The sequence below is a fragment of the Clarias gariepinus genome, chromosome 21 (genome assembly GCF_024256425.1).
Source record: "Clarias gariepinus isolate MV-2021 ecotype Netherlands chromosome 21, CGAR_prim_01v2, whole genome shotgun sequence".
Taxonomy (NCBI): Eukaryota; Metazoa; Chordata; class Actinopteri; order Siluriformes; family Clariidae; genus Clarias; species Clarias gariepinus.
This window is the reverse complement of record NC_071120.1, coordinates 18,331,004-18,352,158: the sequence shown is the minus strand read 5'-3', so window position 1 is coordinate 18,352,158 and position 21,155 is coordinate 18,331,004. Positions and strand designations below refer to the sequence as shown.

Here is a 21,155-nt window from a genome sequence, read left to right as displayed (position 1 = left end):
AATGATATTTCAGAAATTTAGAAGCACATATACACCATTTATGTGCATTTCACCTCCACTACAGTTCTGATTGAAGTGCTGCCTTTTTTGTCCAAATGCAAGAATGTTATATTTAGCAGGTAGATTAATCTATCATGCTTTACACTCCTATTCTAACATAAACCTGAACTTAGAGCAGCTCTTGGCATTTTTTTTAAAACACTTTATTAATGGATTCCATGCGATTTTCTCACTAGCATAGAGTTGACCTTAACTTCATATCCAAAGACTAGTGTTAAAAGTACCACTGAGTTAGGTCACAGCAGTGGCAGCCTTTCTTACACATGCACACATATGCAGACTCACTCACCTTTAAACAGGGGGGGCCACCTGTGGAAATGTGTTAATCCTTCCTCCAGTCCTTGCCAAAGCTCTTGACGCAGTACCCGAACTCACCACACCTTGAGCTTTATCATGCTTGGCACACTGCTCCCAAAGTTGGACAAATGAAGCAAGAATGCAGCCTGATGGCATTCCCAGCTTGTGAAGAGGCCTGGTTCAACTCAGCTTAACCTTGCTAATAAAAGAAGCCATGAGAGGATGATATTGCCTGCTGGCAGAAGGGTCCCTAACTGACACTACTGATTCTTAGCTGTGAATATAAACAATACGGTTATGTTATGTAGCTGTGACAATTGCAAAGGTCAAAATAGTCTATGTTCAATCATTTAAAACTAAAAGCAGTAATAAATTTTCTTCTGCCATAAAGCTCAGTTAGATCCCTAAATACTTAAACATAGATAATTGTTACACAATATTGACATTTATCTGCAGTGCAATCAGCTTTGTTTAGGGATTTACAGCTGTCCCACTTGGTAATATTACTGTTAGGTCTTGTTTGATTCATTTATTCACCGCAAGGGATGCTTTGAAACACATTTAACATGTGGCCTATCCTATGTAAAAGTAATCAAGGCAAATTCATCAGCATGGATGTCCCACCTTGACTAGGAATCTATTCAGAGGTCACACTTTTCCACATATGCTCATTATAACAATGTTAATGCACATTCTCCCTATGCTCGGTGGGTTCCTCCGGGTACTTCTGTTTCAGTCCAAAGACATGCAGATTAGATTAAATGGCGTTTTCAAATTGCCCATAGTGTAAATGTGCATGTAAGTGTGTGTAAGGTATGTGTGTACCCTGCGATGGATTGGCACCCATCCAGGGTTAATCCATTGGCACCCATCCACCCCGCCTCATGCCCTAAGTCTACTGGGACAAGCTCCAGGCCCCCCGCAACCCTGCATACAGGATAAAGCAGTATATAAGATGAGTGAGTGAGTAAGAAATTTACTACAAGGCATAGTTACTCTTGCTGTTGTAAAATTTCGCCTGATAAATTGTTTACCTCAAAAAATCTTATTTACATTTTAACCAGTTATTCTCAGTTATTCAACAGTCAAATTACAAGTGCACATAATTTATTTTTTCGGTGAAACATGTCAATAATCTGATTTGCTTAATAGCAGTATCAAGCCTGGAATGACTTGATACAAACCAGACCTACTAGAGTTAGAAAAAATTTATCATATAATGTAGGTAGACTATTCTGGACTCAAGAAACACTTATTTTAAAAATGTTTTTTAAAACCAGGGGGGTCTAATGATTTCTGAATGCCTGGACAAAAAAACAACAACAAAAAAAAATATATGTGGCACCCTAGGTAATAAAAGAGTATCCACATGATAATCTGGTCATTCAATACATTCAGGTTGTCAGCTGACTTTATTTATTTCCACATAATGTTGCTGAGCCTGGACCTGACCAACTGCAGCAACCCCACATCATAACATTGCCTCCCGAGACTTGTACAGTGGCCACTATGCATGATTCGTGCATCACCTCATGCACTTCCCTTCTTACCTTACTCATTTGACTACATTACCTTTTTCCATTGCTTTTAATCATCATGATCCCTAGCAAATTAAAATCTTTTCTTTTCTTATACAGTAAGTCATCCTACCAAGTGGTTTTCTTATTGCCAGACAACAGTTTAGTCCCAATTCTGTGAGTTCTAATTAACTCATTGCTATTACAGTTCTTTCACTATTAAACATAACTGTGATTTCTGTTGTGTTTATGTGATCTCTGTTTTACGGTCATTCATGATTTTTTTTCTTTTTCTGACCACATTTCTTCTGCAAAGTTGATAGTTTTGCAATATCCTTACATATCTTAATAATGTGTTCCATTATACTGTAGAGGCTAATTGTGGGACTGTGGAAGCCATGATTATCATTGTATTCATTCCCATTTTATGACTGTGGCAACTGTGGTTGACCTCCAATCAACATTCACACACGCATTCACACACTATAGGCAATTTGGGAACCCCAATTAGCCTAATCTGTGTATTTTGGACAGTGGGAGGAAACCCACCAAGCACGGGAGGAACATGCATACTACATGCACGCAGAGGCCGAGGCAGGACTTAAATGCTGACCCTGGATGTGCTAACCACTAAGCCACCGTGCCGCCTAATAATGTGTTAAACAGTTCTTAACCCAATCCCAGTAATTTTATGCTTTTTTTTTTGCTTGATGCAGTGCAATAATTTGACCCTTTTTGCCCGGGTATAATAAACTATGACTAAAACAATTAAAGACCACACAGTCTCAGAGAGCACTATTAATACCCAGATTTCATTATTGTGTATGCAGATGCAGACTTCCCTATACCTGACATTGTGCTAAATATAAAAAATAACTAAAGCAGAAATTAACAGGAACTACAGAACTAAATTAGACAATTAGTAACAGGTGCAGATACAATCAAGTGAATATGACCAGTGGTGACCCCGACAGGTTACCTAGAGACACCATTTTCATCCCCATAGTTGATATGCTGGAGTTAAATGAACAGAAACATGGAACAAGTATCTACACTGAATGTCCATTATCCCTGTTTCATCTATGAAAGGGACACACCTCACTAAATATGGAACAATTCCAAATGTGTTATTTTAGCATAAAAGAAGCTAAACTGGCAGTTTTGGAGGTGGCAAGTTTTGGGGTGTGGCAAGGTGGAAATTTTTGGAGTGTGTGGAAATTGTGTGTCTCATGCTGTACCGATTAAACTGTGGAGGCTGTGTGCTCCAGTGTACGTGTGTGACTGCATGTGCACCGAAACCAGCATGATTCACTTGTGTAATCCTGGTGCTAGACTGGTCTAAGCCTGGGAATAAAGAGAAAAACTAGACAAACAAATAAACACACACTGAACCGATAGGTGGTTCTTGCGGAAGCAGTGTGAAACTAGGAGCAGCCGCAAGTCTTACTTGAATATCTTGTAGAGCGTTCAGGATGGTTTTATCCAACCATTATTTTCAGAGTGATCGTTGAAGTAACGAACTAACATTCCATGAACCATCAAACTATTTTAAGTTTTAGGTGCTGATATATGAAAAAAAATAATGTATATACTGTATAAGGAAATATACTACATTAAGACTTCCTTATACATATTTCTATTAATTTAGTGTGACAAAAATAATTTAAAAAATATATATTTTTTTAAATCATTGTACTGTGATAGCATGTCAAATATTCTCTATTAAACAGGTAAAGTTTTCTCAGATTACATGGTGAAAGTGTTTAAATAACTTAACACACTCTATAATAGAATAATACATGCATGCAATTGCTTAATGAAATTGTATAATCCTGGATAACTGATTATCTGTTTTTGCTCAGATTAAACTGGTTAATATTACAGCACTATTTTTCCCACATATGGAGTCATCTGTGTCCACATATTACACAAATATTGCTATGTTACTCCTAATATGAAAATAGAAAATATGTTCGAACTTAAATAATGGAATTCAAGAGAACTTCATTTACAGCTTGGATGGATGGATGGTTAGATGGATTGTTAGATGGATAGATAGATGGATAGATTATAGATGATAGATAAATGATAGATAGATTCTTTATTGGTTCTGAAGAAAATTTCAAGCTTCTCTTATGTGTCTGATTATCTCAATATTTTCTATTCAGTTCTAACATGCATAATCATACACATCCATCTGCAAATGTAGGTCAGTTAAACGCAGAAACATTTTGGCTTGTTTTTTTGGTCGCATCGATAGACCAGATGGAGTTCTACATCTTGCCCCTCTCTTTAATTCTCCACCCCACCATGGTGCTGATGGAACAGGACATGAGAAGTGTGTGAGACAGGAGGAGTGCACACGTGCTTTACCCTCCAGAGAGGCCAAAAAAGCCAAAATAAATCAAATGAATCATCATCCGGCCAACGGATGGCGACTTCTTTCTCAATCTAGCCCAATCATTCTCCTTTTCCTGTCCTTCTCATTTGGATTTCCCCTTAATACTGGCTTCTCTGTGTATACTTCCTCCTGCATAAGTCCTTTCTCTGCGTTCAGTGCCAGAGTATTAGACTGTCAATCCTCATGCTGGAAACTCTTCCCAGCAGGCTTAGCCTGAAGGATGCGGCATGCTCCCCAAACTCTGAAGAGAGGACTAGAGCTTGGCACACTGTTTTGCAGACATCCCTGCATTAATCATTCACAATAACAGGATGTGTCCAGAAGCTTTTGTTTACCAAGGCTTGTATTTACAGGTCATTAGGTTTGGCCATGGTTGCAAAATGATGAAAAAAAAACACCAACAAAAAAAAACAGGTGAGCATTATTCAGCTAATTGTCAGATCCATGACCATATAAAAGAAACAATAGACGGATTTGATCGCGCACATGCAAGGTAAAGAAGGTTTGGTGTCTCTCTCATTAATAAAAGATGCGAGTTTGTCTGCTGGGTTTTATGAATGGGGTCACCACGGCCCCTCCTGTCTGCAAAACATCAATACACTCTCGTACAGTTTTATATACTTTTACAACCTCATCTTCTCTCTAGGTCATATAAACAGCTGCATCACAGCACATTTTCCAGTCAGCATAATGAGCCACATGGGATTTAACAGGAGTAGTGCGAAGTAGAGCTGTAACTAAAATATCACTGGAAAAACTGTGAAAACTGCTCATTTTAGTCTTAAACAAACATGTGGTCCGCTATAAACTCTCGCATATCACACACAGAAACATTTTTAAATCCAAAGCTCCGATTTGGAATAAAGGCTGACCAGCTGCGTATTGCTCTGGTATTTCAGTATAGAGTGGTTTTGCACAAGGCCCCTGAGGCTACAGTTTGCAGAGGGATGAGGACACTATTGAATTCACTGCCCTAATCCAGTCAAAGCGTTCATTACCTTACTACCCAACATGCCTCTCTGTCCCTCTTCTCTCTTTTTCACTGCTGTGAAACAGCATTACGTAACTCCATTAAAGCAGCAGCCATTGGAATACTCACTAGCTTTCTGTCTCGCTCTTGTTTTTTAGTTCTAGCTACAGTAACTCCAGAGCCAACGTGCACCAATCCTGTCACTCCCCCTGCTGCTCCTTCAGATAAGCTGCCCCTAATGTCCAGGTCGGCTCATGCTCATGCCCACACGTACACCTAGTGAAATATTACACTAGGCAAAAAGTCTTACATAAGATCCTGTGGTTTTAACATGAACTTATCCAATGAACGAGAAGACTAGACAACCCCAGCAGCAGTTTCGCCTGTGGACACGTGTATTTTTGGCAAAACAAAGCCTGCACAGCATGTCACAATGACAACAACATCGAAGGGGGTTACTTAAGGCTAAACTTTTATCTAGGTGAGCAAAATGGAAAGAGTGTGTTATGACCGAAAAAAAAAAACTAGAAGGGCATAATGGGGGATAATTAGACCCTGTCAAAAGTAAAGTTGATAATCTGGGTGCTCAGGTATAGTCAGTTTAGCACTTAATCAGCTAAAACAAACAAGTGTGTCAGTTCTATGCACTGTGCACAAAGATAGACTTTAAATGAGTCAGCAAGTTTTACCTACAGTATGCATGCTCGAACTGGTCAGCTAGAGTTCTAGATTACACAGCAATACTGTACAATAGTGAACCCACTTTAATCACTTCTGTCATAAACTTGTTTGCTAAGAGACTGTAACAATTACATTGTTGCCATTTCTATTTTAAAGCAGAATTTATTCCCCCAGACTTAAGAGACAGACAGTAAGACAAATAGACAGAATGTGTAAAGGTACCGAGGCCAGTCTAGTCTAGACTGTAGATTCACACAGTCTGTTAGCAACCTTATCGACATATTTTTCAGCTAAATTCATCAATTCACAAGGTGTGTTCTGGTCAAACCAGGACTTTTGATTGTGAAATCAAATCTTTCAAACTCAGGACTTTTTTATTTTATGTGAAAGGCAATTATGCAAGGAAAAACTCCCTTTATTTCTCGATATACAGTGGGGCAAAAAAGTATTTAGTCAGCCACCAGTTGTGCAAGTTCTCCAACTTAAAAAGATGAGAGAGGCCTGTATTTTTCATCATACAGTAGGTATACCAACTCCGAGATACAAAATAGGGAAAAAAAAACAATCCAGAAATTCACATTGTAGGATTTTTACTTTTTTTTTATCCCACTGTAACCCCCTGCTACACAAATGCACAGTGTTTCACTAGTGAACATTTTCTCAGAGCTGTGATCAGATTGCCTACTTCAAATCTGAAACACTGGCCTCCCAGGAACTCCTTTAATGGCCCAAACATAATGAAAATAGCTGGAAACAAGGTCAGGACTGTACAAAGATGTGTCAGGAAATCAAAGCTAAGTTCCTGTAATGTGCAAATGTTGTTTGCGAATGATTGTGTGTACAGTTCACAGAGACAGATGCGTCTCTTCTGCAAGTTGGCAACAAGTTATCTGTTGATTATTACTGAGACTGCAGTGGGCTCTGAGCCACCTCGGGCCAGGATCTTCATTTACAGTACAGACACATGGCCTTCTTCCAATCATTTGCACCATACAAATGTCATGGCAACTACTGTACGAGTCTCATCACCTACTGTACTATGCTTGAATGCCTTCATCATGAGAGAGTTCATCAGAAGTCCCAGTTTGACTTGAACGCCCCTCATGTTTTAACATTTGCACAACAGCAGTGGTTTTAGAAAAACATGTGTTGCACATACAATAGCAGCTATAAGGAACATAAATTCACTGGATTAGTTACTCTATCGTTTGATTCCTTAAAAATGCATGTAAAGGAAAACTCCAAGTTTAAATATAAACAAAAGGCTTACAACCTTTTCATTTGTTTGTGTGTGTGTGTGTGTGTGCATGTGCATCTAATAACCTCATTCTTAATATTCCATCAGAGACCTTAAGGTATTGCTGGATTGAAGCCTTTACAGCTACTGTAATAACACATCAATCACTTGGCATTTGTAACAATAATAATAATAGGCATGATTTTTTTTAATAAGATATTAAGAATCACAGGGCACTATGCATACACAATTTCGCACACATTCCCACTTAAGTTTTTGGTTACAAATCAACTTACTCGCATGTTTTTATCAGGAGGGAGGAAACCACAAGACCTGGCATAAACTCTCAAAACACAAGAAGAACATGCACAGAAACTCTGGACAGACAGGAACCCAAGCTCATGATTTAATGCTACCCTTGCTAAATTATACATGTGATATAGAAATAGTAAATTTATTTGAGTTGTCATTTTTATCATACAGTATGCTGTAGATGCATTTTATCTTATATACAATACAATTTAGCACCATCTACTGGTGAAACTGGCAAAACACACTTTAACAGAAACTTCAACAAATGATGGATTCATGTAGATTAATGTACATACACTTATTTTACAGCACATAAGCTTTAATATATATATATATATATATATATATATATATATATATATATATATATAATAATAATTATTATTATTATTAGAACCAAATAGGCATACAAGGTAGACATTAGAAAAAATCTCATATATCTTCACATCGTCTGTTTAGAGTGCAAATATGGTGGCCAAAGGTATTGAGACACAAGTTAAATTCAGTGTTTTAATAAAAATCAAGACAATACTGTCAAAAATGGTCCACACTACATTTATATTAAAACCTGTATCAGTGCTTTCTGTTCAATGCTACTGTCTCCCCAGTCATTGCTATGAAGGTACATGTTCATAAATGAATTACATCAATTCATTTGTAACTGCAGTGCGAGCAAAAATGGATGCCCCACTTGTGATTTTTACGTGATTAGATGTTTGTGTTCTGAGGGTGAAAGGCTTTGTGTACACAGTTTGGAAAAAGTGTTTTGTCATGAACAAGTACTGTATATATGAATGGATAGAAAAGTTCAAGGAGGGTCAGCCATCAAGAAGGAGCTGGATGCCAATCCATGTCTGCACACTTCAGCCAACACAGATAACACTCTGCAGTAACATCCTTTTTAATGTGTAAAAGCATCCTCCCTATAGTTCTGATCTTGCTTCATCGAACATTTACCTGTTTGGTCTCCTGAAAGCAGCCCTACAAGGAAGAAGGTTCACTTTTGATGCGGAAGTGAAGACAGCGGTGCATTCATGGATCATCTTAAAATATATTTAATGAGCGAATACGAAAACTTGTTGACAGATGAAAAGAGTGTATTGAAAAGCAAGGGGATTATGTCAAAATTATGCATTTGTCTTTTCTTAAAGTTAATTTTAATAAAAGAGTGCAGATAATTTTTGATACTTTTATAGTTTACTAAAATTTTATAGTGTGTGTGTGCGTGTACACACTCACTTATTTTGTCTCACACATACACACACATGGCTAACACATGGCTGGTGTGTTTGTGAGAGTGAGTGTGCATATATACTTTGTGTGCACGCACACACAGCCATAACATTAAAACCACTTAGCATCAGACCCTTTAAGAGCATGATTGGGGCCTCCATGGATCAGATTTGTTCGGCCAGCACGTCCCATGGATGCTTGATTAGAGAAATTGGTAGCCAGATCAACAATTTTTATCTCTTTGCCTGCTAAGACCCATACACAGGATGTTCTGATACCTTTCTATCCCAGCCAGCATTCATTTCTTCCAGCAATTTGTGCTAGATTAAATTTCCTGTGGGATCAGACCAGGTCCGGCTAGCTTGGTCTCCATAAGCATAAATAAGCCATAGATGCTCATGATCCTTTCACCAATTTACTGATATAATGTTATTTACCTGGAGGTGGTGTTAAAGTTATGGCTGATCAGCGTGCACATATGGACATACATTATTAAAGAGAGGAATGCAATCAATCATCTTTTGCTTTTAATATTTTAATGTCCCAAAAATCAACACACTAAACATTTACATTTCTCTGTATCTTCCATTTTGTCCTAATGGGAATGTAAACTTTTGCACTCGACATGACATGCCACAAACCTCTTCATAAAGGAACTACAGTGATAGTGTCCTGAAAAATGGCCATTACATTAGTCTGGCTACTCTTTTTAACAAGGTCACACTCAAATGAGTTCACATAAGACTAAATTAGACCACATGACCACATTAAGAGCGAAGCAATGGCATTCACAGGCCTGTGTAGAACCGATGTTCAGCTCACCATGCAGTACAGACAGTCTGTCTGGCTAGCCACGTTGTTCCCGTAATCTGTTTGAACTCACAGACGAACAATTAAATTGTACCAGCTGAGCGTTGTGCCTTTTGTACTACTAAAGTTCTACTGGGGGAGCCATTTATGCCTGTGTGTAGCGGATGATCTCACTTAGGTCATAGCCAGTGACGGCGAAAGCAAAGCCGTCACCATCGCAGAACTTGGCGCCGCAAATCTGAGTGTCGGTCACACATTCGTTGTAAAGGTGCTCGATCTAGACGGGACAGAGGAAAGAAATGTGGAAAAACAGTGACAAGAACAAAATAGTAGCTAGTAAAAGTAAGCTGTAGGAGAAACTTAAGGCTGTTTCACCACTCATGTGACTAGATTAGATAACAAAGCCAAATGTAGGCATGATGTATGTGATATCAAGTGCCTTTTTATAATTTTACATAATTTTAACTAAAAAAATGCATTTGAATATTTCTGATTCTATAAATTTTATATTATCACAAATAGAACAAAACTCGAAGTAGTGTCACAGTATGCATTCGAGATTTAATATTATCTTGGTTTAAGCAAATTTGGCAAAAAATACAAAATTCTAAAAATGCATGTTTATATAATTTATTACAGTTTCTACTTTCATATAAGCATTGATTTAAGTATATACATTCATCAGCCACTTTATTAAGAACATGATTATGCCTGCTCATTCATGCAGTTATTTAAAATCAGCCAATGATGTGGGTGCAGCTTAAAACATTTAAACACTGGACAAAAGATTTGCAAATTGGGAGCACAACACATGGTCACCGTTCCCAATTTTTAACAGTCCAGATTGGGACTGTAGCGTCAGATTCCTGTTGCAGGGTGACAGGACAGGCACCTGATCTTGGTGGTCTTCTATTGTTGTAATTCAAACACTTTAAGATTTGCTGTATTGTACATGTGCTACAGAACTGCTGCTTTCCAAATGTTCACACTATTGTTTGAAAACCCTGTACAATTCAATTCACTCACTCACTTATTGTCTTTACCACTTTAACCTGTATACAGGGTCGCAGGGGGTCTGGAGCCTGTCCCAGGAGACTTAGGGCACCAGGCAAGGGTACACCCTGGATGCAGTGCCAACCCATCGCAGGGAACACACATACTGTACACTTATTCACAAACTACGAGCAATTTGGGAATGCCAGTTAGCTTAATCAGCCATGCACAGAGAGGTGCGAATCAAATCCGGACCCTGGAGGTGCACCGTGCCGCCAAATTGAATTGAATTGAATTCAATCTTATTTATGTTATGCTTATAAGTGTTCATTGTCGCAAAACAGCTTTATACAGTAGACTTAACCTAAAATTAGGAAAATGAGTATGAAATGTGTGAGAAAATGTGTATAAATCACAATTATCAGATTGTCCATGATGAGCAAGCCGAGTGTGACAGTGGCAAGGACAACTTCCCTAAGTTTGACAATAGGAAGAAACCTTGATGTTTGATATTCCTTGATATTCTAATGTTTTATGTCAACTTGACCTGTATATGGATGCTTTTGAGCATTTTGCCATGTGATTGGCTGAATGTATCGGCCTTGAATAAATAAAATGGCTTACATGTGTTTATACAGTATCTCCTTCCCATTTAATATTAATATCTAGCCTTTAACTGGTCATAAAATATATTATATTCATATATATTTCTTGTTTAGTTCAATTTCTCACCTCTACACTGTTGTTGTCTGGAGCTGGGTTTAAATGCCACACACGAACGAAGGAGTCCTCAGCAGCTGAGAGCAGCTTAGAGTTGAACAAAGGCAAGAAACACATTATGGTTTACTGTACAAATAAGGTTTACACACACTGCCATGTGCGAGATCTGTTTTCTCTCACCAGTCCAGTGAAAGGAGCAATATCGAGGGAGTAGATCCAGCGAGCATGGGCATTAACCTCAGCATGCAGTATTCCAGTGACACCCTCGTAGAGGCGGATTTGGCCCGTGCCATAGGCAGCTATGACTGTGCCTTTCCATAGCTTCACTGATGAACAACTCATACTGGTGGGAAGAGGCACCCGCAAATGTGGGGTTAAAAAACCCGAGCAAGTTCATTTCATAGATTTATAGTCAGTTCATTAACGTACTGTGTTTAATTTTTTTATTTTAGCCCCATCAACTGGTGGAACAATGCAATTACAGCAAAATATATAATACAATGCATGATGAACAATACTGACTATTAGGTTATTTCTCTACACAAGCTCTAATTAAAGGTGTAATATAATAATATGCAAGTAATATAATAAAAAAAAACACTCCTATACCTGCCAGTCTTTATCATGGAACATAGTCCCAATCCAAGTCACAGATATTATATTTCTCTTTATATACCTTACTATCCTACTCCCTAGTTCACTTACTGTACCTCACACTTTGACACAAAGATGTTTTTCCATAAACTTACTCAAATCCAGGGATCTTGTTGAGGAGCTGGAAATCCTCACCAGACTTCCATACACACAGAACGCCTGAGTCGTCGGCACTCACCAAATCTGCAACGTACTCCTAAAAAAAGTATTCAGGGCATATTTTCTATCATCAAGAACATAGTCTGTTCCTTTAACCAACATTTAGAACTTGCAAAGTTATGTTATGCTTACATTATTTACTATCACATGAATCTTCTGAAAAAGCAAATTTAATTGCATAATGAATTAATTACAGAGCTAAACGTTTGTGGACACTTGACCCTAACACCCACATTGATTTACCTTTACCCTTTGGTTGTTAACGTAACCTTTATACTTCTGGGAAGGCTTTCCATTAGATTTTGAGGCATGGCTATGTGGATTTTGGCCCATTCTGCTACATCAGCATAACATAAATTAGGTCAGGTCCAGATGTCAGGTGATAAAGCCAGGGGTTTAATCGATGTTCCCAGTCATTCCAAATGTGTTTTCATTGCAATTGAGGTCATTGAGGGGGGGTGTGCCAGGGCCACTCAAGTTGATTTTCCAAACCAACTTTGGTAAACCATGTCTCCACTAGTTTTGCTTTGTGCGCAGGGGCACTGTCATGGTCAAAGGAAACCTAATGAAGACGTTGTTTACCAAAGTTAGAGTGGAAACCTGTAGACATACAATTGTATAAAATGTGCTTTAAACTTTGTGGGAGCAGTTTAAGGAAGAAGCTTAAGGCTGAGATGGTCAAGTGAGGTTCAAGATACATCTGGCCAGAGTGTATATACTGTACATATGATTTTACATACTATGCATATTAGTTCTTCATGTCAATCTACAGAATGAATAAGTCATGGTAAATAGACTTCGAGTGAAAGGCGACAGTGCTAACCACTACACCACTGTGCCGCCTAACTCTGACTTTTTGCAAAGAAAGAGTTTTTATTCTATTCTATTGTGAATTTGTAACCATTAAATATTTACATATTATGAAAATGTTTACAGTGAAATAGACTAGTAAGATTTTGTCTTAAATAAAGATTCATTTGATTATTATCACGGTATAATCAGTTCATTATTTCCTGTTACTTAGGAGCTTCCACAAGCCACAACAGCTAATAAAGAGTGAGCACTTTACCGTACTGCCTGAGCATTCGGACGCCATGTCTGTGACAGCTTCAGTGTGTTCCTCCAGTACTTCAGACAAAGTGATATTGCTTCCTTTACTGGGTACATCAAACAGAAGCACTGCCCCAGACGACAGCCCTAACAAAGGCAAGAAAATAAAGATTTTATGACATTCATTATGCATTTAAATGCATACTTACAATTAGAAATCAGTCTCTGGCTCACTTACCTACACAGATGTATTTGTCTCTGACAGCGGCGATCCCTCGTGCAAAAATGGCCTTAGCTAATATACAGTACACAGTACATGGTATGAGTAATACAGAAAAATACAAAAGCTGTTATCAGAGTGGAATATGATATTACTGTACCTGTGGGTGTCTCTGGTGTGTCCAGTGCATGCCAGTATACCATAATGGATCCATCAGACTCATACATCTATTAGATAAACACAACGTTAGATTACAGATGGCACTGTAATATTAAAATCATAAATGTGGTTATGTTAATTTGCATGACTAACCTGAATCCCTTTCTGAGAAGCGACAGCTAGAAGATCTCTAGACGGAAGAACGCACCAAGCTGCCTGTACAGAGGAAAACAAAAAGTCTGAATAAGCTATGCACACTTACTGTACAGTATATAGTGATCCTACATATGTAATCTTGATCAAGTGAATGGTTTAACTAGACCATGCTTCTAAGTCCAGCCTGCTTGATCTCTGTGCACATTTCTTCCTTTTTGGCATCTTATACCAAGTAACATAATTCAGACCTCCAACCGTGATTTTTTTTTCTTATGGGATTTTGAAATGCTTTAAACACAGACCTGATGCCAATGATTTCAATAAGCTGCTAAAAGTGATTCTAGTGTCTTGAAAGTAAGGTCAAAGATGTCTTCTACAAAAAAGCGTTTTGATACATTATGACAAAATATGTTTTGCAGAATTGTATATTAATTGCCCAAACAACTGAGATTAGATGCCAATTCCCTTCAGGATTATTATTTCTTCATAATTATTTATAATTAAAAAATCCATCATATCTTTGGCTTTCAGAGTATGATTGAAGCGAACAGGTTTTCTGTTCTTTTCTCATTACATGGAAATGCATCAAATGTGTTGCTTTGGGTAATCTCATATAATCCAGAGAAGTACATATGGATCAGGATAAAACAACAACACTGGCTTATTCCTTTAACATGGTCTTAAACTGTTGTTTTAAGCAGGGAAAGCTCTAAATTGTGAGCGTGGCCCTACAGCATCACATCCGTGCACCCTCTGTGTACTAAACATAAGAGCTGTCAGAGGTGGGATTATAAACCACGAATAACCTATAAAAATAATAAAAAGTGTGCATCACCTGCATGATGAGTGAGGAGCTGGTGGCCACATTGCCCTCTTTGGACTGCAGCTGTCTGTGTGAGTAGTTGAGTCCATCCCATGAGGCACTCACTAGGTTCACTACGTTGGCGTGCACCACTGCAAAATGGGTGAGGGAACGGGGTGCCAAGCGCAAAACACTCAGGTTGTTGTAGAGCGCTGAAGCACTGCTCTTTAGCTGAATGCTTTTCTCCCGATGGTACATTTTAGCCATTTCAGATCTTACAGATCAAACCAGGCCTATACAGTTTTATCTGAGAAAAAGAGCAACAAAAAAAAAGAAGCAGAAAATTAGGCTTCAGCATTGAATCATAGATTCTATTACAGCGTTGTGGTTTATATTGGTTTGAAGAGGACCCCGATTTGAGCAAAATGTCTGTTTTCAGAGATCTAAGCATGTTTTTAAGAAACAATCTTAGTGATTAAGTCTAAACTTTTCCATCACAAAATAGGTAGTCATAGAGTCCCTGTACTGTAACTGTAATATTATCAATTAGACCTTTCCAAAAGTATTGGAACACCAAGGTGAATGATTTTGTTTTTGCTATACAAAGAATACATTTAAGATTTAAGATAAATAGAAGACAATAGGTCAGTTTTGATTCCCTGATATTTACATGTAGGTAAGACCATGACATCTTTTGTTTGGACCCAGCCATTATTCAAGTGAGCAAAAATACTGGAACCAGTGATTGAAGGGTGTTTCTTGTCAAACAGGTGGGCTCAATTATATTGATTATTTAATCTGTTAATAACTCTGAATGATTACTCTTTGTTTGAGCGCTGTGTTTTGCCTGTGGAGACTGCATAATTCAACATGAAGAACAGAGAGTTCTCTATAGAAAGGCTATTGCTGAAGAACTGGGAGTTCTGTTTAGTTTAACGTGTTTCCAGAGAAAAATAACCTGTTAGATGAAAAACAAATCATAATCTGTTTAAAATAAATCCTATTTGGGGAAGGTCTGCATTTGTAGAACCCTTGTGCCTACAACTGCATTACAGCCATGCTGATCTGATTTATATATGCAACATTGCTGGGATACATTGAAATTCCCAACACGGAGACACATCCATGGCAGTGCCATTGTGCTGAAACTATTAACCAAACAATATATCATAATTTGATCACAACTTCCTTGCATGACAGTCCTCTGCGTGCAATCCAAAGTTTAGGCTTCGGCTCTTCAATAAGCATCTCACTGTAATGAACATTGTTGATTTGTTAAACCTTTTTCCTGATAATGTTCCAATACTGGCCCTTGAGAATCTCAAAAAATCTGTAAGCATCAATTTTCCAGCTGATGGTTAAATTTTGAACTTTTTCTCGTTCTGTTTCATACTCTGCCAATTACTCTCAGACTTGTGGTGATGAATCTGTGTCTCATCATTAGTCATAATGTTTTTTAAGGAACCTTCCAAGTTTTGTTTGCAGATATCACCTGCACAGCAGAGACTGGGGAGACAATAGCCTTTAAGGAAAAGTGCTTGAACGATAAGACATTGTGGAAGTTTTAATATGAGTGTGGATAATTTTTTACTCATCCTCATACATCATATAAACATCAATAAGTTTTATTTTCATATCAGGCACTGTTAATAGCAACAGGCTGTTACTTTGTATCTAGATGATTGTTTATCTTTTTCATTTAGCTTTTATCTAAAGCAGCTATATCATTTGCATGGACTAGTATTTATCCTTTGTTATGAATCCCTATAACTTATAAACTTTGTGCCAAATGTGTTCAGGTCCAGTCCTGAATGGGTAACATCCAACACAGTGTTGACAGTGTGGGCAGTTTTTTTTTTTTTAGTTTTAATAAACCCTCTAAACCTGGTTGTTAACAGATTAGGCTGGTCAGCTGTGTTTAGCAGAAAAATAATCCCCAAACTGTGGCCGTCCAGAACTGGACATGAACATCCCTGTTTTTATGTATTTATATGACCTATAGAGCAACACAGCTGCAGCTTATTGGTTAGCACTGTCGCCTTGCTTCTCCAGGGTCGTTGCCAGTAGTGCGTGAATGGCAATCCAACCCCTTAAGTACCTGTGACAGTAACAACAGATATATCTGCAGGATGGGGAGGATCCATCACCCGGTGTGCTGGGTGGCACATGGAAGGACACAATACCCAAACTCAAAATAGAGGAAGACAAAGACCAGGAAAAGAAAATAATATCTGAAATCAGATTTCTACTGTATATTTCATCAGACTTATTTTAGATAATCTGCATACAGTACTTGGATTCACTGAAAACTTTGACTCAGAGTCAAAGCAATGAAAGCACATCTGTTATTAAGACAATAATCGAGACAGTTAGCTGGCCAGGTTTCTACTTTATGTTTTAAGACCAAAAAGAAAAAAGCTAAATGCTAGCTTGCTACAATTAGCCTGAGAGAGCATTCCGTATAAACATGTTGCACGATGTGTGAACACTTAGCTCGGTTCACCATTATTACTAAAATAATACCACAAACATTGTGAATGAATCAAACGCGACCGCAGATTTCTCACAGCACTGAGCTAACAGATAAGACCGCTTCATACTATACCACTAGCACTGCGCGTCTTCCGCAGCCATAGTGACGGAGCGTGTCGTGTGCAAAACGTAGCTCGCGTGCTGTACGTGTCTTCCAAACGGCTCTTTTACACCCTACGTAGACAGAGTCCTAACGTGCAGAAAGTAGCGTAATCTACACCCTACGTAGTGCACGTGGTTGTTTTTAGGACAAGGGAGTGGTCTGCGTGGGCTGCGACGAAACACGTTGCCTAGCAACCAGTGTCTGACTATGTCTGCAGAGTGTAAACATTCCACTTAATTAATTTTTTTTTTTTTTAAAGTTTTAATAAAACGCTGCCAGGTGAAGGTTGGAGATCAGCAAAGTTAGAAGAAAAAGAGGAAGAAGGTCAACTTACCTTGTCAGGGTAAGCCAGCAGTGTCGCTTCATTACAGCTACTGTATATAAATATACTGTCTAATTCACTATTCATGATTTATTTTTTTATAGTTGAATAAGTGCTGTTTTAATAATTACAGTAGCTCTATCTACAGTACACACTGAAATAATGAGCAGTAATAAGCCACAATATGAATAACAGATGAATAAATTAAAATGTCTCTCTCACCGGCCACGTTATTAGGTACACTGTTCAACTCCTTGCTAAGACAGATATGTAATCAGCAACAGGCAGCATCTTAATCCGTTTAGGCATTAAGACGTGGTCAAGATGATCTGCTGAAGTCTGACTCAAGCATCAAAATGGGGAAGAAATGTGATTTAAGTGACTGTGAATATGATATGGTTGTTGCTGTCAGCCGAGGTGGTCTGAGTGTTTCTGTAATTGCTGATCTGCAAAGATTTTCACACACAACCATCTCTAGGGTTTACCGAGAATGATATAAAAAAAGACAAAAAGCACGTTTAAGTTGTGGTGGAACAGGAGATTTGCATTATCTATGTGTAGATAACAAATCCTCAGCAACTGTGTGAGGCTATCATGGCAATATGGACCAAAATCTATAAGGAATGTTGACAGCATCTTGTTGAATATATGCCATGAAGAATTAAGGCAATTCTGAAGGCAAAAGGGCGGCAACCCTATAGTAGAAAGGTGTAACTTATAAAGTGGCCGGTGAGTACAGTATATGTATGCAAAAGGAGACTATTTGTATGTGGGAGGAAATTATTTGTATGCAAGAATACAATACAAAACAATACAATACAATATAATATTTAAAAGAGAAATATACTGTATGCACAAAAGTGGATTCTTCGTACAGATTACCAATATTTGTATTAAAACTATTTAGGAACCATGTCACGCAACCCCAGCAAGACTCGAGCAGAAAAAGGTCATATCACATCAGCCCAGCCTCCACATCCTGCACAAGCTGAGGACGTGGTAGAAAATGTGGACCCAGGCTGTCTTTCCAAGTCTGAGTTTCTGAATATGATAGCTCAGGAAGAAGAAGAGGAAATTGTGTCGGATATCCTTGATGAACTCATGACCCACGTGACAGAGAAATGTTATGAAGTGTATCTTAAGAAACAGGTAAGAAATCTTAAGGGTGGAAGTTTACTTACACCCACTCACTTATCCTCTATACTAAGACCATGTTTTTTCCCTAACTTCTTTAGGACAACATAAATAGAAAAAAAAATTAATGCCATTGATCATAAAGCCATCCAATCCAATATTTGGTTAGTTTCATGATTTATAAACTTTGAGGTTTAAAGACACAACTAGTCACAACTAGTCTTACATGAAACACTGATGAAATATTGTAAGATATGATGTGTTGCTTTTATATGTCTGTATGTATGTGTATGTTATTTTTTTTACTCTGTATAGATAATGCCATTCACTGTGGCCTGGGCAGAGAATACAATACTCCAGCTGGCAAAGTGGCAGTACCTTATGCATGATGAAGGTGATGATGTAGAAACAATATCACTGCTACAGGAAGACACAGCACCCGCACCTTCAGTTCCAGATTCCTGGGCTGAAGGCTGTGTGCCGGTTATCAAAATCTCAAATCAATTACAGGTAATTGTATAAAAAATCCTAAAGATTTTTTATCAGCCAAAACTGATATATGATAAATCATTATATATACAGGTGAAACTCGAAAAAATAGAATATCGTGCAATATTTATTTTAGTAATGCAACTTGAAAAGTAAAACTAATATGTGAGACTGAAATAGATGAACTTTTAAAATTCAAATTTTTTATTTCACCTTTGTATATACAGTATATAGTATTAGACACATATTTACAGTAATGTGTGCTCAATCTTATTATTCAAACAGGAGGTTATGATCGACTCAAAGAAAACTGAAGTTGAAGTTCCACAGAAAATACAGGAGGCCCAGTCAATAAGCAAAACAGAATCTCCCCCAAGGAAACCAAGACGAAACGGCAGGGCCATGAGAGTAATCCCTGCATTTCGTGCAAAGAAAGAATTGCAAAGAAAACCACATCCACCAGAGACACCTTCACCAAACAAACTAAAACCTCCAGAAACACAGAATAGATTGCGATATTAGGACTTATTGTGTGAAGAAAAGCTAGAGGTTTTCCGCCAAAGGTCAACAAGATTATTACTGAGTGCCTCAGCACATCCTGACCTATTAAGGAACAAAGCTAGATGCCAATTAGTTTCACAGAGGAACTGAAAATACAAAAAAAAAAAAACATTCTTTATTTCAGGGTCCAAAGAGAGAGTGAGTTCACCTTAAATTCTTATCATGTGACTCCCGAAATAACAATTATTTTATACTTATGCACAGACAACAATTTCTTTCTTTCTTTTTCTCTTAATTAATGATTCTTTATTTAATCGTAAATAATTAATTCATCGTAATTAATTAATTCTCATAAAGTGTACATACTGTAAGAAACACAGTGAAGCCAATCTTTTCATATTATTTAAAAGCATATCACATCATATTATATCACAATAAATATTAATATACATAAGTACACACGTAATGCACCTAAAACAATTAAATATGTGTTACTGTTAAACACAAATTTTGTGAAAGCCTCTGCAAACATATTTTGCAACACTTTCCTTTCAAAGGCCTGATTCAAACTGTTAGAATCACGTAGGAGGTCAACTACAAGAGGTTCATTCTTTTCAGTAGCACAAAACCAGCTTTGTACATTCACTCAAATGGTTCACAATTCTTTTTTTATTATTGGCACTGGTGTATGAATAACATTATTTGGCAATTTGATAAATTACTTACTAATATTAGATAGTACAACATTAAGTTACTACATTAGTACAACTAAATAACACTTGAAATGTAATAAAAAAAAAATTCCCTAGTAAAATGTTCTGACTTATTGGCACCACAACATGAGAAGGTCACAGCCTTTCCCATTTAACATTCCAGTAATAGAAGGTCAGCGTTTGCATCACTGCATTACAGCAAGCATTTTTATTTAAAGGCATTTACACAGATTTTAAACCAGAACCAGAGTTTTGCAAGTCAAGGTAGTATAGAAGTAAAGAATTACTTCCAGCATCAAAAAATGACGTAGAAATAATAGAATTGTTGATCATATACTGTATATTTATTATACATCTATATTGCCCACTTATGATATACTTATATGACCTGAAAAAGACAAGGAACACAGTATTAATATGATGCCTACACAATGGTTTGTGCTTAATCAGGTTGTAAGAGGAAGTTATTAAGTTATAGAATATTTTTCAGAAAATTCATTCACTCATTCATTCATTCATCTTGTATACTGTTTATATTACAGGATCACAGGCCAGGAAATTTTGGCACAATTTATTTTCCAGAAAATGTTACATGAAAATATAAATAAAAATCTAGTGTCAAAGTCAGAGCATTTTGCTAGATTTTTAACTTTGGATTTGATAAAAATATTTCTATTATAGACAATTATAGACTTATTAATAAATATGTCAAGGCATCATATCCCATACAAAAGGGTGGAAACATTAGTCACATGACTTGTTTTTTAAAATTTATTTTTTATATATTCAATATTGAATATATGAAATATATATTTTCAAAAAAATTATATATTAAATATTAGTCTGCTGAAAACTTATACAATTTTTTTGTATTTTATTTCAATTATTAAAGACTAATATTTAATATATATTTTAAAAAATATATATTCA

General features: G+C 37.2%; 2 protein-coding genes across 3 annotated transcripts; one reads left to right on the top strand and one right to left on the bottom strand.

The window, feature by feature from the left end:
• Window positions 1–9,233: 9,233 nt before the first annotated feature.
• wdr54 (WD repeat domain 54) lies at window positions 9,234–17,090 on the bottom strand. Of its 2 annotated transcripts, none has more exons than XM_053480532.1 (10): window positions 17,037–17,090; window positions 14,465–14,738; window positions 13,627–13,689; window positions 13,475–13,541; window positions 13,333–13,389; window positions 13,114–13,241; window positions 11,981–12,081; window positions 11,412–11,574; window positions 11,244–11,318; window positions 9,234–9,795 (listed from the first exon to the last, which is right to left on the bottom strand). In XM_053480532.1, exons 2-10 carry the CDS (start codon window positions 14,696–14,698, stop codon window positions 9,664–9,666), a joined length of 1,020 nt encoding a protein of 339 aa, XP_053336507.1. In that variant the 5' UTR covers window positions 14,699–14,738; window positions 17,037–17,090; the 3' UTR covers window positions 9,234–9,663. The 2 variants fall into 2 exon arrangements, with proteins under 2 accessions (XP_053336507.1, XP_053336506.1); XM_053480531.1 differs by lacking the exon at window positions 17,037–17,090 and adding an exon at window positions 16,962–16,980.
• A 234-nt stretch (window positions 17,091–17,324) lies between these two features.
• LOC128509842 (uncharacterized protein C2orf81 homolog) lies at window positions 17,325–19,916 on the top strand. The gene is made up of 4 exons (XM_053481698.1): window positions 17,325–17,409; window positions 18,296–18,537; window positions 18,838–19,032; window positions 19,297–19,916. The coding sequence occupies exons 2-4, from the start codon at window positions 18,301–18,303 to the stop codon at window positions 19,531–19,533; spliced, it is 669 nt and encodes a 222-aa protein (XP_053337673.1). The 5' UTR covers window positions 17,325–17,409; window positions 18,296–18,300; the 3' UTR covers window positions 19,534–19,916.
• Window positions 19,917–21,155: the final 1,239 nt, after the last annotated feature.